Source organism: Cyphomyrmex costatus, unplaced genomic scaffold (genome assembly GCF_001594065.2).
Source record: "Cyphomyrmex costatus isolate MS0001 unplaced genomic scaffold, Ccosl1.0 scaffold449, whole genome shotgun sequence".
Classification (NCBI taxonomy): domain Eukaryota; kingdom Metazoa; phylum Arthropoda; class Insecta; order Hymenoptera; family Formicidae; genus Cyphomyrmex; species Cyphomyrmex costatus.
This window is the reverse complement of record NW_017278737.1, coordinates 269122-284040: the sequence shown is the minus strand read 5'-3', so window position 1 is coordinate 284040 and position 14919 is coordinate 269122. Positions and strand designations below refer to the sequence as shown.

The 14919-nt window shown below is 33.5% G+C and overlaps 1 protein-coding gene across 1 annotated transcript in view; it reads left to right on the top strand.

Moving 5' to 3' along the window:
- LOC108777602 (uncharacterized) overlaps positions 1–10556 on the top strand; it is a 100946-nt gene extending 90390 nt beyond the window's left edge. Inside the window, exon 6 of the mRNA XM_018544532.1 lies at positions 9655–10556. Within this exon, the coding sequence (XP_018400034.1) occupies positions 9655–9824 (170 nt within the window). The 3' untranslated portion in view covers positions 9825–10556. The remainder of the gene's footprint in view (positions 1–9654) is intronic.
- Positions 10557–14919: the final 4363 nt, after the last annotated feature.

Here is a 14919-nt window from a genome sequence, read left to right as displayed (position 1 = left end):
ATGAGATAAATTTGAAACAAATTCTCGAAAGATTCAACTTATCAAGAAAGATTATTTCGACATCACGTTATATACATATAAACAAAAATTGAAATACACACTTTAAAACTATTGAAACGTAATTGTGTTTAAACGTATAAAATTCAAATTAAATTACATCAAAAATTTTTAATGGAACCGAATATATCTATAATTTTATATTTTTAATTTTATTCAACAAAATACAAACAATTTATAAATCTATAAATGAAACAACTTTGAGAATTTTTACCGATTTTTTCTTTTTATTTCATTTATATTTTATACTTTTTACTTATTAATTGTTTATTACTTTTCATAATAATTTACTTTACGAAACACAATAAAAAAATTACAAACCAATACTTATGCGCGTGAATATATCCTCGATCATTATACAACATTTTCTTATATTAATGAATACATTTTATGATATTTATAGAAATAATAATCATAAATATTGACATGAAACTCTAAAAAAAACGTGATGCGATGAACAATCCGCAGATTGCTTATACACTCGGCGGTAATTTGTCAGTGAAAACCAATGCATTATCTATTGGTCAATGTCAAGCGCATGAAATGCGCAAGCCACATTGAACAACTTGCAACAATACAACGTTTCGGGTCAGTTTTAGACACGCTTGCTTCCCCGTCGTCAGGCTTTCAGACCTTTGCGGTATTGAGTTCTTCCGTTACATGTACTCGCGGAAAGTACGTACATAGATAGGTACAATGTATATAAATATACAGATGTTGCTACAAAAACAATTATCACAAAATAATAAATTACAATTTTCACTTTTTTCTCTTCTCTCTCTCTTTCTCCTAAAATAAAAATATAAATCGCGCGAAGTACTTCGATAAATAACAATCATCTCCATAGGCTTACGAGTTGTTATTCACACGCTCTAGTAACTGCTTATTGTGATAAAAAAATCATTACATACAATATGATTTGACATCTTCTAGTACCTATCGTTCTCACGCTTCGAAAGATAACATAACAATACATGACACGGAGAAACTCCCGTCACTTGCTTGCTCAAATATTGATGTGCAAATGATAACAGAACAACCTTGCGTATATGTAACAACCTAGTACGTTACAATAACAAGTTGTCAAAACCAAGTCTACGCTTCTGATGCCATGTAAATAGATAATAAGGCCGATTGTTGTTTTGAAACATCATATACCTTATGATTATGAAATAAATTTACCTACAATATATATTTTTCTTAGATTCTACATTAATTTTGACAAAAGATTTATCACTGTTAAATGGAACAACTAAAAAAAACACCTATTTTATTTGTGTTACAGAAAAAATATAAATTAATTTATTATTTATATTACTTTACGCAAACAAGCTTCATATTCCAAGAAAAATTTTAAAAATGGTATGATTTTAATAAGTCAAAGGAGGTCTCATATGATTTTAATCGTGCAAAGAATACCGTTCAATTGTAAATTAAATACGCGCGTACTAATTAACAATACAATTCGTATTAACTTTTTTTCATATAAATGCATGACTTCATGTTTTCATGAAAAATTCTTTGTCTGAAAATATATTTATATGATTTTAGAATTAGATTAAAGTGCAAATATATATAATACGCAGTGAAGTATGAAATATATGTGTGTGTGTGTGTGTGTGTGTGATGCTTACTGTAATGTAATGTTCATTTTTACTGGCTATTTAAACATAATGAAAAGAATTAAATTTTATATTGTACGCACTTCTGTATGCACATTACGTAATAGCCATATATTACATTGATTTGTAAATACTGCATACTAAATTAATGACGGAAATCATATTAACAATGAATTCATTAACGCTTATCAATTATGTATCGCGTGTTAATATGCACCTCGATTCATGATTATTTATATGAGTATAAATAACATCGCGCTTACCAGAAAATGTAAAAATTATCATATTAATGGCATATATTTCGCAGTAACCCTTTGTAATACAAATTAATCCTTTTACAGTCTTTTTTTTACGTTAGAGCGCAATTAGTTTTTCGATTTCGATCCAGAAACGTATTTCGAATTTACTTTCTTCGATACAGAATTAGTCATTATATCGATTCGCCGTTTCAATCAGCAAGATTTTTTTCTTCTCGCATAAACGTTTCATTTGCATGCAAATAATGGCGTCTGTGGCGTAGTTCCGGTCCTTTGTCTTGCTTTACCATCGGTTCAGGTGCAAATTCGCGACAGTCTAATTCCATCGACTACAAATTGCGTTGAGCAGTCGAGTTCGAAAGCGTATGATATACAGATTATCTCAATCTTCCTATACTTTCTTTTCCACGAATTCTTTGATCAATTTCAAATCGATTTGTCTCCAATAAGAACCTAATTGTACTCTTCTTCAAAACTCTTTGTAATATTTAAATGTTATGTCTTATATACCTAATGAAAAGAGAGATATATAATGTGCAAAAGTTTAATACAAATCATTGTAATAGATCACTGTCAAAACAGGAAAGAGGAAAACATATATATAGAAGATTTGATATAAACCGCGTGGGGGATGCATGATGAAATCTGCATGTTTTGACAATCAGAACGAAACGGTTTCAAGTACCTCGCGGATTGGCAATTTGATTGAACGTGGAAATGAGTTATCAGAAATGGAAATCAAATTTCGAAGCAGGAAACGGTAGATACGATCCAAAATCGACTGGTAAGTTCGTTGCAAGCGTGATGCAATATATCCTGCTTTATCTGATGATTGCGATCATCCTTCGCGACAATCATACGTTGTAAGCACTAACTAGATCATACATATTCATGACGAAGTACTTCATTTATTTGCTTTCATTATCCTCTTCATTCCATAAAAATCTTTTATCATTCTCCCTTTTGTGAAGGTACCCGTTACGCTATAGATATATATACATATATCTTTATAACATATACGGTATACTGTATTAAGGTACTAAAAGATAAATATTAAATTTTGAAGCATAGATTTTAACAGAGTGAAAATATATATATGAGAAGCTAAAACATTAATAGATAATATTTTACATGCCGATAAAATGTTAACAGACTACGCGAAATGCAATATCTGCAAAACTGCAAGCAGAATATTATAATGTCGAGTGTATTTTACCGCGGAAAAACTTGTTCGATCTGACGGTAATTAATATACATACATGTACAGTCGCATAATTACTGGTTATTAACTAGTCAAGTTAATAACGAAAAAGTATCCAGTGCAGCTGTATGTCGTATTAATCTAATAAGAGTAATACTCTCATATCGAAGAAAATAACTTGTTTTGCGTAAAAAAGCAATTACGCTTAGCCGTCGAAACTGTTATAAAGAGAACTATCGACGAGTGACGTTGATGGAGAATGGTGCCATCCCCGTTTGTTTCACCCGTGTCACGTCCTGGCTACAGCCCCTTTTCCTTACCCCTTTCATTCAACGTGTTTACCTAGGCGATTCAGCGACGTATAACATTGTAATCTGTTATACGTGGCGTCGAATGCGTTATGACAGAGAGACGGCGGCGCATCCCCGACCTCCCCTTTGGCTACATTCGAGGTGGACGGTGCTAACGGCGTTGCGGCAACGGAGAAATTTCAGGCTTCGAGTCGACGCTTGTGACTCGATGCGATCCGACAAATAATTGGCTATCCGCCAAATACCGGCTACACGTGCTAAATGTCACCGATAGGCCAGAGACGCTAGGCCGCGACGACGAATTTCGCTTGTGATTTTCGCCGCATCGCGATGTGACAACAGACATGTGGCGATGGACATGTAATTCATGCGATGGTGTGCTGAAAGCAATAGTCAGTAATATTTCACGCACAACTACTATTTTCGGCTCATGTCACGTGGAAGTGATGACTGCAGGTCATCAACCGTGCCCGATGTCGTCCTCGTTGTTGGCGATAATTTTAGAGCGGACGATATTTCTTGAACTTGTTTTAATTGTATCGATTACGATAATTTATAACGATTAATCTGTAAACAATTACGTTAGTTTACTATTTTTGAATAATTTGTACTACAAGAAAAGAAAACAACTCTTTTTAATGTATATCAAGGCGCTGAGTTCGAATCTGCCACCAGAAAAGTTCCATGAGTTTGAATTTTTAAGATACCTATAGAGAAAAAGAAGAAGAGAGAGGGAGAGAGAGAATCATTTTTAAGATGTTGCATTTCTTTTCAAATAATTTAGGTGCAACAAGTAATGAGTAAAGAGAATATTTTTATTAAGAATTGAAGAAACATTATCAAGGATATTGGAAAGAAAACATGCTATTGTTGACTTTAATACATGAAATCGATCTAAAATTGTAAAAAAAAATAAACATTCAACACTTCTAATCTGTTTTCTAATTTTAATAAAACTAGTTATATATTAGAAAAAGTGTCTTTTATTATCTCAAAAATTGAACCTGATAGAAATATTTCAATGGCAGATGTCCTCAGCGTTAAAAATTATTTTGAAAACCATCTTCACATACTCTTACATATCTTGCAAAGCCTTGTAAACTAGTGTATTGACAACCGCAACAAATATCTTTTCCAGTACATGTGTTTCAAAGATTTCTATCATATGTTTGTAAATTCTCAAATCAACTAAATTTATCGATTTGCAGTTTATCAAATTGTATAAGTATTGCAATTTTGCATCTAATTCGCTATTATAACGCAATAATGATTAAATGGGGCAATGGTTTGCGGTTTAATTGGGTGACGGGTTAAGCACACACAGGTGCAATTTACCACGAGCTAAGTGAACCGTAACGAAGGTAGCCTATCGAATGAAGTGCTTCGGAGGTCGATTGACGAGAAGAGAGCGAACGTGTCGTTAACAAAGTAATTTTTCAAACGAGCAAGCATTATTCCTAAGTTAAGCCGATGAGGGGGTTTATCGGACGTGCACGTCGGCAAAACAAATGGCTATTCGGCGTATATATATAATTCTCCTATATTATATTTGCGAAATACATGTGTGTAGATGCACATACATACATAACGTCAGATGGAGAGGCAGAAATTATATCCCATATTCGGCACTGCAAATGAGATAATTTCCCGAGTGTGATGTGAGACGTCGTTATTCTCATAATTAAAAGTTTAGTTCCTAACTTGCGACTGTGTTTAACTGTGCTCTATAATTTTCCTAATTATTTTAGGAGGCAAGTTCCCCGTTTTGTGGTCACGCATACCCGATCGTTGACTTCCTTCATCTATATATTTGATAACATTCAATATTTCACATACTTCGCGAATAATCCTCATGTTCCTTCTACCCATAAAAACTTTATTCGCAGACGTGGACGTTGCAATGACATCGTCCTGTATCTGAGAAAGTAGAAAGATAATATCCGTTCACTCCGCAGCGGTAATGCGAAGAAAACTTAAGCTTCTACTGAGTATATACTTTCTTAAAAATTGATGCTTTTACCATGGACACGGTGGAATCGATGGAGCTAGTGGAAACTTCTCTGTTTCGTACTGAAATAACGTTAACCTGCTTTAATATCAACAAAGTTGTGGCACATCTTAGAGATTATCCTCGTGAGGAGGAAGGAAAGTTAAATAAGAAAAATCAAGTGTGTTTCATATAGGAACAGCTAAATCTTTATATTCTCTCTCTCTCTCTCTTTCTCTCTTTTTAAAAAGCGTAGATCTATTTCTTTCTTTTGTCTAAATTGTGTAATAATATTATTTTATTTTATAAATTATAAATGCTTAATTTATACATCATAAAGATTACTTAAAAATTTGGAAACCTTGCTGTCAAAGAAATATCCGAATTATTTCCAATTTTCTATTCGATATTTTCTGATTTATTAATAACGATCGCCGCTCGAAGCAAAAGATCTGGCGTGTAGCGAAAGCATGAGGAATACGAGTCGCGATGCACGTACGACAAAGAGTCGTAAACTACCAGCCGTAAAGCCCAAGCATTTACGAACGTACACTGGAATCAGATTCTTTTCACGAGAAAGTTTTTCACACTGTACTCACAACTACAACATTTCATTCAGAAAAATCGTAGTTGTAGTGATGAATTAACACTGAATTTATTACAACTCGTACAATATATGCGAGAATATTTACATATATAAGTAAAAATTACATGTAAATAAAAATTACATGTAAATAAAAATTACATATGCATGAAAATTTTAGAATAGGTCCATAAAAGTTATTTTATCATCTACTTTCTCTTACAACTATGTAATAATATATTCTACAATTCGTTAAAATGGCTTAAAAGTTCTTATTTAATTTAGTCTTGAGATTATATTAATAAAATGTTATAAATCCGTCGTCGTTAAATTTAGGACGGAAAAATATAACGTTCAAAATTTTTTAGAGCATCAATGTGTATTTCATTTTAAAAGGGATAATAGCAAAACAAAATGATGTCTAATTAGATCAAGAACCTATAGTGCAGATTGTGATGTCGCTTGCAGTAGTACGAAAAAGGTTGAGATCAAGTGGGATCTTATAAGTCGTTCTTTTGTCCAACGTAATAACGAAATATAATAAATAGCATGTTGTTACACCAGCTCTCTGGCAAACCTCCAGGTTGTTGCCGACATGATTCGTCGTCGAAGGTTGTAAAAGGGATATAAGCTCGGGAAACAATAATACATTTGATCTAATCAAACATATTATTCACGAAAGAAAATAATACACGAAAACAATAATACCAGAGTTTTATATTAAAACAATTGGAATTTAAATAAAATACAATAGTTTTTTTTACAAAAAAAAAAATATTGAACCAGCTAATGATGCAATAGAAATATTGGTGTAGAACTATATATATCAATTTATCTTTCTACAGTTTTATGTGCTTTTATGAAAGCTCAAATCCATCTTATTGTTACAAGTATTTTCTCACTTCTAAATACATATAATGATGTATACAGCTAAATCGACTTTCCGTTGTTCAAGTATGATAGATATATGTATTAATCTCACAAATACCATTTTTTTCGTTTTTATAAATAAAAGCTATACTGTCCCCCCCAACGGGTTTATTAATCCAACGAGCCATGAGTGTAAAAATACGCAGCTAAGTGTCGGTAGATTTATCATGTCTGCGGAAAGATGAAGACGAATGTCTCGTAACAATTAATGACTGTTACTTTCCTACGATGACGAGAGCATTTCAGAAAAGTAATCACAATATATCTTCATACGATCATTAATAAAAAACAAATTTAATTTAATATCAGGTATTAAAATAAATACAATTAGAGGATTCAGACAAAAATATATATCGCAGAAAATTATAAGGTATATTATATTCAATAACTGTAAAAAAAAAAAAGTAAATCAGAAAGTAAAGTATATAATAAATTTTGTAGTTTCAATTAAAAAAAAAAAATTTATATTTGTTTATTTTGTACATATTCTGGTATATATATTGTAGTAAATCCGTTCTTTAGGATATACAGTAAAAAATATCAAGCATTATATACATTGTTTATATCATATGTATATCTATTTCAATTTAATTGAATTCGCAACAAGTCAAGCGTGAAAACTTTAAATTGTGAGATTATTCTTGAAATTCAATCGCTGACTTAAATCCTGTAAAAAACCCTTCTCATTTCCATTATAATTCAAGTAATTCTTTCACCGCTTCGGTTATCTGTAAATTGATTAGCAAAGTCGACTTTAACTGATGCGTAAAGCCGATTAAAACGCAACATCAGAAACTTGTTAATCTCGTTAGAAATGTGCATAATAGTAGCAGTATAGCTGAATTATGATTCGTGAAAAGAAGGGCAAAATTAGAACGACTATAGAGTTCGCGCTCATTTCAGGCTTCACAGGCGCAACCGTTCAAATTATTTCCTCGTTCCAGAGAAATTACTATCGTGTACTTTTTGCTAAGGTTCTTTGCATCTTCCTGCCAACGTTATCCGATGGCGACCGGTACGGCCCTTCCGGTAATTTGCTTTTTCCCCTCCTGGTTTGCTTGGCTCCTTTCTACAGTGGTGCCTACCACTCTTCTTCTTCCTTGAAAATTTAATCGCGGAGCCGCGACGTCGCCTTTAATGCGATTCTTCGCCGCGTTCCTCCTTTTACCTTGCCTCGTTTTACCGAAGTTTTATTTCATGCCGTCGACATCCGCCAACGCGAGACTTTCTAAAAGAGCCATCCGCGTCCGTTGCGGTTAATAACGGCAACCTTTTCCCCGAGGATACTCACTAAATCTTAAAGAAGAAAAAACACTTGTGTTTCGGTATTGCAGCATTGGTTAAATATCCAGCCAACACCACTGGAAAAGTCAGAAGAATAAATCGATTTTCGATATTAACGAATGCTATTCCAAGGACTGGTTAGCGAAATTAAATACGTCCTTCGGTTTGGAGCGGAATCACGGTCTAAATTTTGCAATCGTAAGCTAGGATCCAGGAACCAATTTCGACTCCTACATTCAATTTCGTCTTACTTCAACTCTTCGTTCAAATACGTTAACATTTTAAGAACGCTTACAACGACGAACGAAGCGTATAATATGATATCCAGCCAGTCGTGAAATTACGAGATACTACAAGAGATTCTGAATCGTAATTTTTATGAAAAATCTCATCTTGGATAATAGCGAACGTAACATGACGAAAATGTACTTGTCCTACATGAGATCTTGCTTGACTTTATGAAGCGCGAAATAAGTATTTATTATTAATCTCGTACAATTTATTAATGATAGTACAATTAGTAATTATAGCACGGAATTAATATTTTACAATATATATTTTATTTCAATTATAAATAATATTAAAAAATATCTATAATAATTAATCACTTCTATTTACAATCGTAATTAATGTTTATGTTAAAATAACTTGTAGTATTACGCATGTCATTTGCTACAATCAAAAATCAAAATTTTCCATAAAAAAAATGAATTTTAATGCTTTAAATTATTAAAATTTTGTGATATATTAATTAAAAAATCCAATTTTGTAATAACTTTTTGTTTTAATTATAAAAGAATAAAAGTATATATTTTTTTTCCTTAAGATAAGTCCCATTCTTTTTCTGCATGTAACCACAAAAAATAGCAACTTTTTAGTTACGTTATCGTGGCAAATGAGTGATATGTGAAAATATATTTAAAAAAGGGGAATAGAATTGGATTAATCGTCATTGACTTGAGTAATTTAAAAAATGGCTGTTGAGTCTTCAGTCTAACTCACATTTAGTCGTATTTCTAATGCTCACAGACGAAATCAACAACTCAAATTACTGTCTGCCCGTTTCACTTCGAATCAAATTACTTAGCCGTCGGCGGTACATCGGGTCGTAATTGCGAAGGAAACTTCTCAAAAGATGCTTAAGTTCAGGAAAACTTTCTTAGGCTCGTTCTCAAATTTACATTTTCCGCGTTCTAGCGAAGACTTTATCAGTCTACGACGACTTTTACCGATGCAGTGCCATCACCCTGGTATAATTAAACTTGTCGCATATCCTTTCGGAACGTCGTATCTATTACTCGAGAATGTAGCGGTCTCGAGTACTTCGCCGCAATCTATGTCGACACATTTCATAAAATTTCATTACCTTTTCACGATAGTTATCGCGGTTCGTTAACATTGAGACTACTTTCTGTTGAGCAGGAGCGAACGGATGCGCTGGACAGAATTGGCCCTGGAATGGTAATCGCGGCGCGGCGATAATAATGGCTATCATGGCGGCCATCCTGTTCCTGATGATGACATCACTGACGATGACGGTACCCCCAATCATGAATGTACTACCGAGGTGCGAGCCGACAATTAGCAGGTAGCTCGCGGGTATCCTCAATGAAGATATCGCTGCCACTGTCTGATCCGATTACGTCGTCCATGTAAAACCTAGTAGTCTAGGGCTTCCAGTTATATATGTTACTATGTATAGAATAGATAGTCGAATAACGATGATTTTTATTCTCGAGGAGCCTATGAAACAGAGAGGAATTGGTGAATCGCTGGCGGATCGATGCGGGGCTACGCGTAATTCATATATACAGTTACTTTTAAACATGTTGTCTTTTGATGTAAATTGTTGATCACTAATAAAAAAAAAAATGAAGAAAACAGGATAGAACAGTGTCCGAGACATAGGCAGGAACAATGTTACTTAACGCAACGAGATGAACGAAGAAATTGTTACAAATCAAAGAAGATCAGCTTCGTAGCGATGATGATTAGACTCGAATATTCCATTAACGAAGAAATGGAGAAGAGAACGAGGGGGGGGAGAGGGATTTAACTTTTTTTACGTTTTGATTTAAATTGTCCGACGGAACACACATCGAGTGCTGTAAACGCGATATTTATTAGTGATCGGAGTGTTCACCAAGTGTCAAATATAGATTATACAGGGGTAATTACATGATAACTGATATAATAACGTTAGCGCAGTAACGAGTGGCGTTCTGCTCAATATTCGCTCCTTTTATGATGTCTAACAGGAAAAAAAAAAACGCATCATAGGTACCGATTTGTAATCTGTACAAATTGTAATAAATTATAATACGAACCGTAAACAAGGCATATCACATTATTAGTACGCACCACTGACGGTATATTTTACACCATTATTTAATTTCGTTTCTTTATATTATGCGCAGAGCTTCTCTCATCAAGGAATGAGATCAATTCAAATGCTAGGTAAGTATATTTTACTCTTTACGCTCTCTTTCTGTGTTTTATTATTCTTCAGCATAATTATCGTATTTATCTGTATATATTTTACTACCACTTTCATATTTTATTTCATACAGCACTCATATTTCACGGCACGGCAAACACTCGCAATCGGAGAACAACCGGTATAATTTCAGGCTTATGTGCTCTTAAAACTGTAAGCCTTAATCCAGAAAATGCTTTCAAACTTTTATACCTTCAAAGCGAGTTAATATTGATCCATCCATTTCACGCGAGTACGCACGCGTTTGCACAAAGTACTCTTAGTCTTCGGCCCGGCTTAGCATGAAAATAATTATTATTCGGCTGCGCCAGTACTCTCTCTTTCTCTCCCCCTTCTCGCTTTCTTTCTTTCTTTGAAAACATTTCTGTATTCTTGCTTTCGCGTTCGTAGAAACGTTTTAACCTTTACGACTACCCATGTCAATTCTACAGGAGGATTCTAATTGGACCAATCTCAGTTAGGATCGAAGTGTCTGACATTTAAAAGCACTTCTCCCTCGTCAAACGAGAGTGCGCGAAGTCTTGTTCATTATGCAATATGTTAATGCCTGGACTATCAGTTTTAGGACTTTCCAAACTGTGTATATACGAATGTTCTTAATGCTCACAATTAAAATCCAAAAACAAGAGGCGAAATGAAAAAATAATAAGCTTATATTTTTTTTAAACAAGGTATTAATATAATTCTAATACTTTTGTGAATTTCTGTTTCCTAAGAATTTTACTATATACTCTTCTAAAGAGACTACTACCAAGGCGAAGTGAGTAGTTTGAGAAGTCTTGTTAAATACCGAATAGAATCTCACAGATGAGGAGAAAAAGGTAAAGAAAGACGAGCAGGGGAAAGTAGCAAGAGTCATGAAAATAGTTGGATTAGCTACTCCGAAGGGATTGGCAAATTGCAGGAATTGCAGGAAACGTCTTATAAGCGTTTCCACCGGTAAATTAGATCGCTCGTAATTCTGCCTCACCGCGGAACGAGATATATTGTCCGTGTATGACGATGTACAGGTACGCGTGGTGCTGTAGTGGCAGGTAGTGGGGAAGACGAAAACGTAATTGCGATCGCCGTGAAATTGACATTAATTAAACGCGCAAGAGGGACGTAACGAGGCCAGGTAGCCATTCGGACCGTTTGGTTTGCAGCAGAAATTAAAACTCGGCTACATGCAGTATGTGCCGCACGTGTCTGACTTGCCGCACGTGCAGTTCTACTTCTTAACGTCACATGACACATGGCTCTCGCAAAGGTCTTGATTCAAACCACTTACTCTAACGCTCGACATCTTATCGCTCCGCTTATTCGAATTACGTTTCCTACGTGTTACATGTGTGATATATTGCAATAATGTAAGAAAAAGATAAAAAAATTTCATATAACGTATTCGAAATTGATTTAAATATATTATAGATTTATAAAATTATTGCAATTAATATGTAGCGATAAGATGGTACTTGAACAAAGCTTATAGAATGAATAAAAAGTCCCATCCATTCGTTTCTGCTAAAAAATGAGAAAAAAAAGACCTGCTTTTTAAATATATTGTTACAAAGAGAAAACAAAATAATTATTGATTATTTGTGAGGTTTGAATTACAATAATACGATTAATCAATTTGATACTCTCTCCCATTGTTACAATAATAGAATATCTCGAAACTTGTGCAAGGATTGTGTTCTCGTAGCTTAATATATAATCTACATTGATAAACTGAATAGAGAGTTTATTACACCTTGGGCATTCTATCCCGATAATTGAAGAATTAATACCTCTCCAAGGATATTAAGGACAACCGCGAATACCTCGAAGCAGGTCTTATCGTAAAGCCTTGGACATCTTATCCGGTGAAAGTTTATACCGAACTAAAACTATCTATTACTCTTAAAGTTCCCTGAATCGTGTTCCACAGAGGAAAAGAAAAAGACGAAGACGATGAGAAAAAGACAAAGAGGAGCAGAGGAAAACTGCAGATCGCCATTCCGATACTTAATCCATTCTACTACGATGCATCAAATTACTCTTAAGCGAATCTAAAAGCTTTATTTCCCAAGAATATTCGTCGTTTCGCGACATATCATTATACTTGCAGTTGATAGATATTGTGCAACATGTACATCATTCCGCTGTAGATAGATTATACATTTTGTCGTAAAATTATTATTACGTTAAGATAATCAATAAAATTTTAATACAGCAGATTATAATGGCTCTCAATCTAAAAATTCATTTCCGTGATGCCGCGATCAAATTTTTCTTGATAAATATACCATAAATTATTTTAACCGTGGTAGAAATTTTAAATCTTTTCCTGGACAATTATTACGTCTGTTTATAATAACTACAAAAGTATATAAACTAAAAAATTAAGATTGAATTTTTTTAACATTTTATTTGCAGTTACTGCATATAAAAAACGCAAAATCTGGACTTTTTATTTTCTGAAAACACTTGCAAACAAATAAATAAACTACACAGTAATTTAATTAATAATAAATCCCTACTCTGTAAAGCTAGACAATAATTGGGCAGATATCTACACAATTTGTACTCATTTTTACCAGGAAAATTGTTTCAGCTACTAAATAAAACTTGTCATTGTACTTCTCCATTTTCAATGCAATATTGTTACAATTAATGAAAATACAGTAACACTGGACAGTAATTGGATAAATGTCCAATAAAACTTTATACATTTTTACCAGGAAAACATATTGTGATTAATCCTCTATACATATAAATCTATTATATTTGTCAATAAATGTAATCTCAGATAAATAGACACATGAAAATATCGGTTTTGCCGGAGTATCTAAAAATTTACATAGTTAGATACAGATTTTAAAATAATTTTAAACCATCAAAATCATGTAGAATGCTCAAGCTGGTTACTAAAATATTGAATTTTTTTAACAGTATATTGCCTATTTATATTTAAGTTTTCTACATAAATATTTTGATGATTTAACAAATTTATTTTCAGCTCTACCTAACTAAATTTTTAGATATTTTAGCAAAATCGTTCTTTTCGTGACGACATCTACTTGCAAATCATTGTGGCCTACATGTACCATATACTGAAACAAAAGCTGATGTCAATTTATTTCGTAATATTTCAAATACACAGAGGAAATGTCGAAAGACATCGTGCCATCTCGTTAACGATTTCTGCAATTCAAGCACGCCCGGTAACCGGATGCATCAAAATCCATAACCAGCGACGATAGCTGCCGTTCGTTACATTCGCGTTAGTTATCTCCTAGCGACTGGTTTCGTCCAATTAAAGTGTCGTAACAAGAGCAACTAAAGAATATAAATCGCAGCGTTTATAGCGAAAAAATTCCGCGATGTTGAAGTATTCTAAAAAGGGATTGTCAATGTTTTAATTGATATACAATTGGAGTATTGGCGCTACTCGGCTTCAATACATCTATATATATTACAACAAATATATAATTTATTGTATTGGAGATGGCTTTCTTTTAGTCTCTTATCAATTGTTTTACAAGAGGCTCCCGCAGCATAATACCATACTTTGTACCGAACTTCTAAGTCCCGTCAACAACACAACTTGTACTGCTAGTTTAAATCCCGATCTAGCACGAGTCTTAGGTCAGACTTGGCTAACGTGAGTTTCTATTGGCGAAGTTTAGTCGAGTTAAAGAGATCCAGTCTGCACTGGAACAAGGCATTACGCACTCGAACCGCGATAAAGTAACAAGTAACAACGAGAGAAGTGAGAGGAGATGAATTAGCATATCATTCTCACATTTTAGTGATAGAAATGGTACATAACTCGATAAGTAAATAACTCGATTTGCCTCTGTATAGCGACTTCATTTCAATTTAGTGCCAAAGTCGATGCACAAAATAATGAGTTACATTAATTAATGCATTAAAGAAACCCTACAATAACATAAATAACCTCGAAATTGCATACATTGAACTTGTATTGTTTAATTAAATAAGATGTGAATGTAGTTTTTCATTTATCAGGAGGATTAATAAATATTATCGACTTATCAGAATAAAAAAAATTGATTAATATAAAACAAAATTGTCCGAAAGGCTGCAACGTATAGGAAAAAAATATTGCGGAAGAAATGAAAAAGTAGAAAAAGAAGTGCGAGGAAAGGACGATAAGAGAGGCATGAACACGCGAGAGACTGTCGACTTGGCACGCTAGAAGTGAG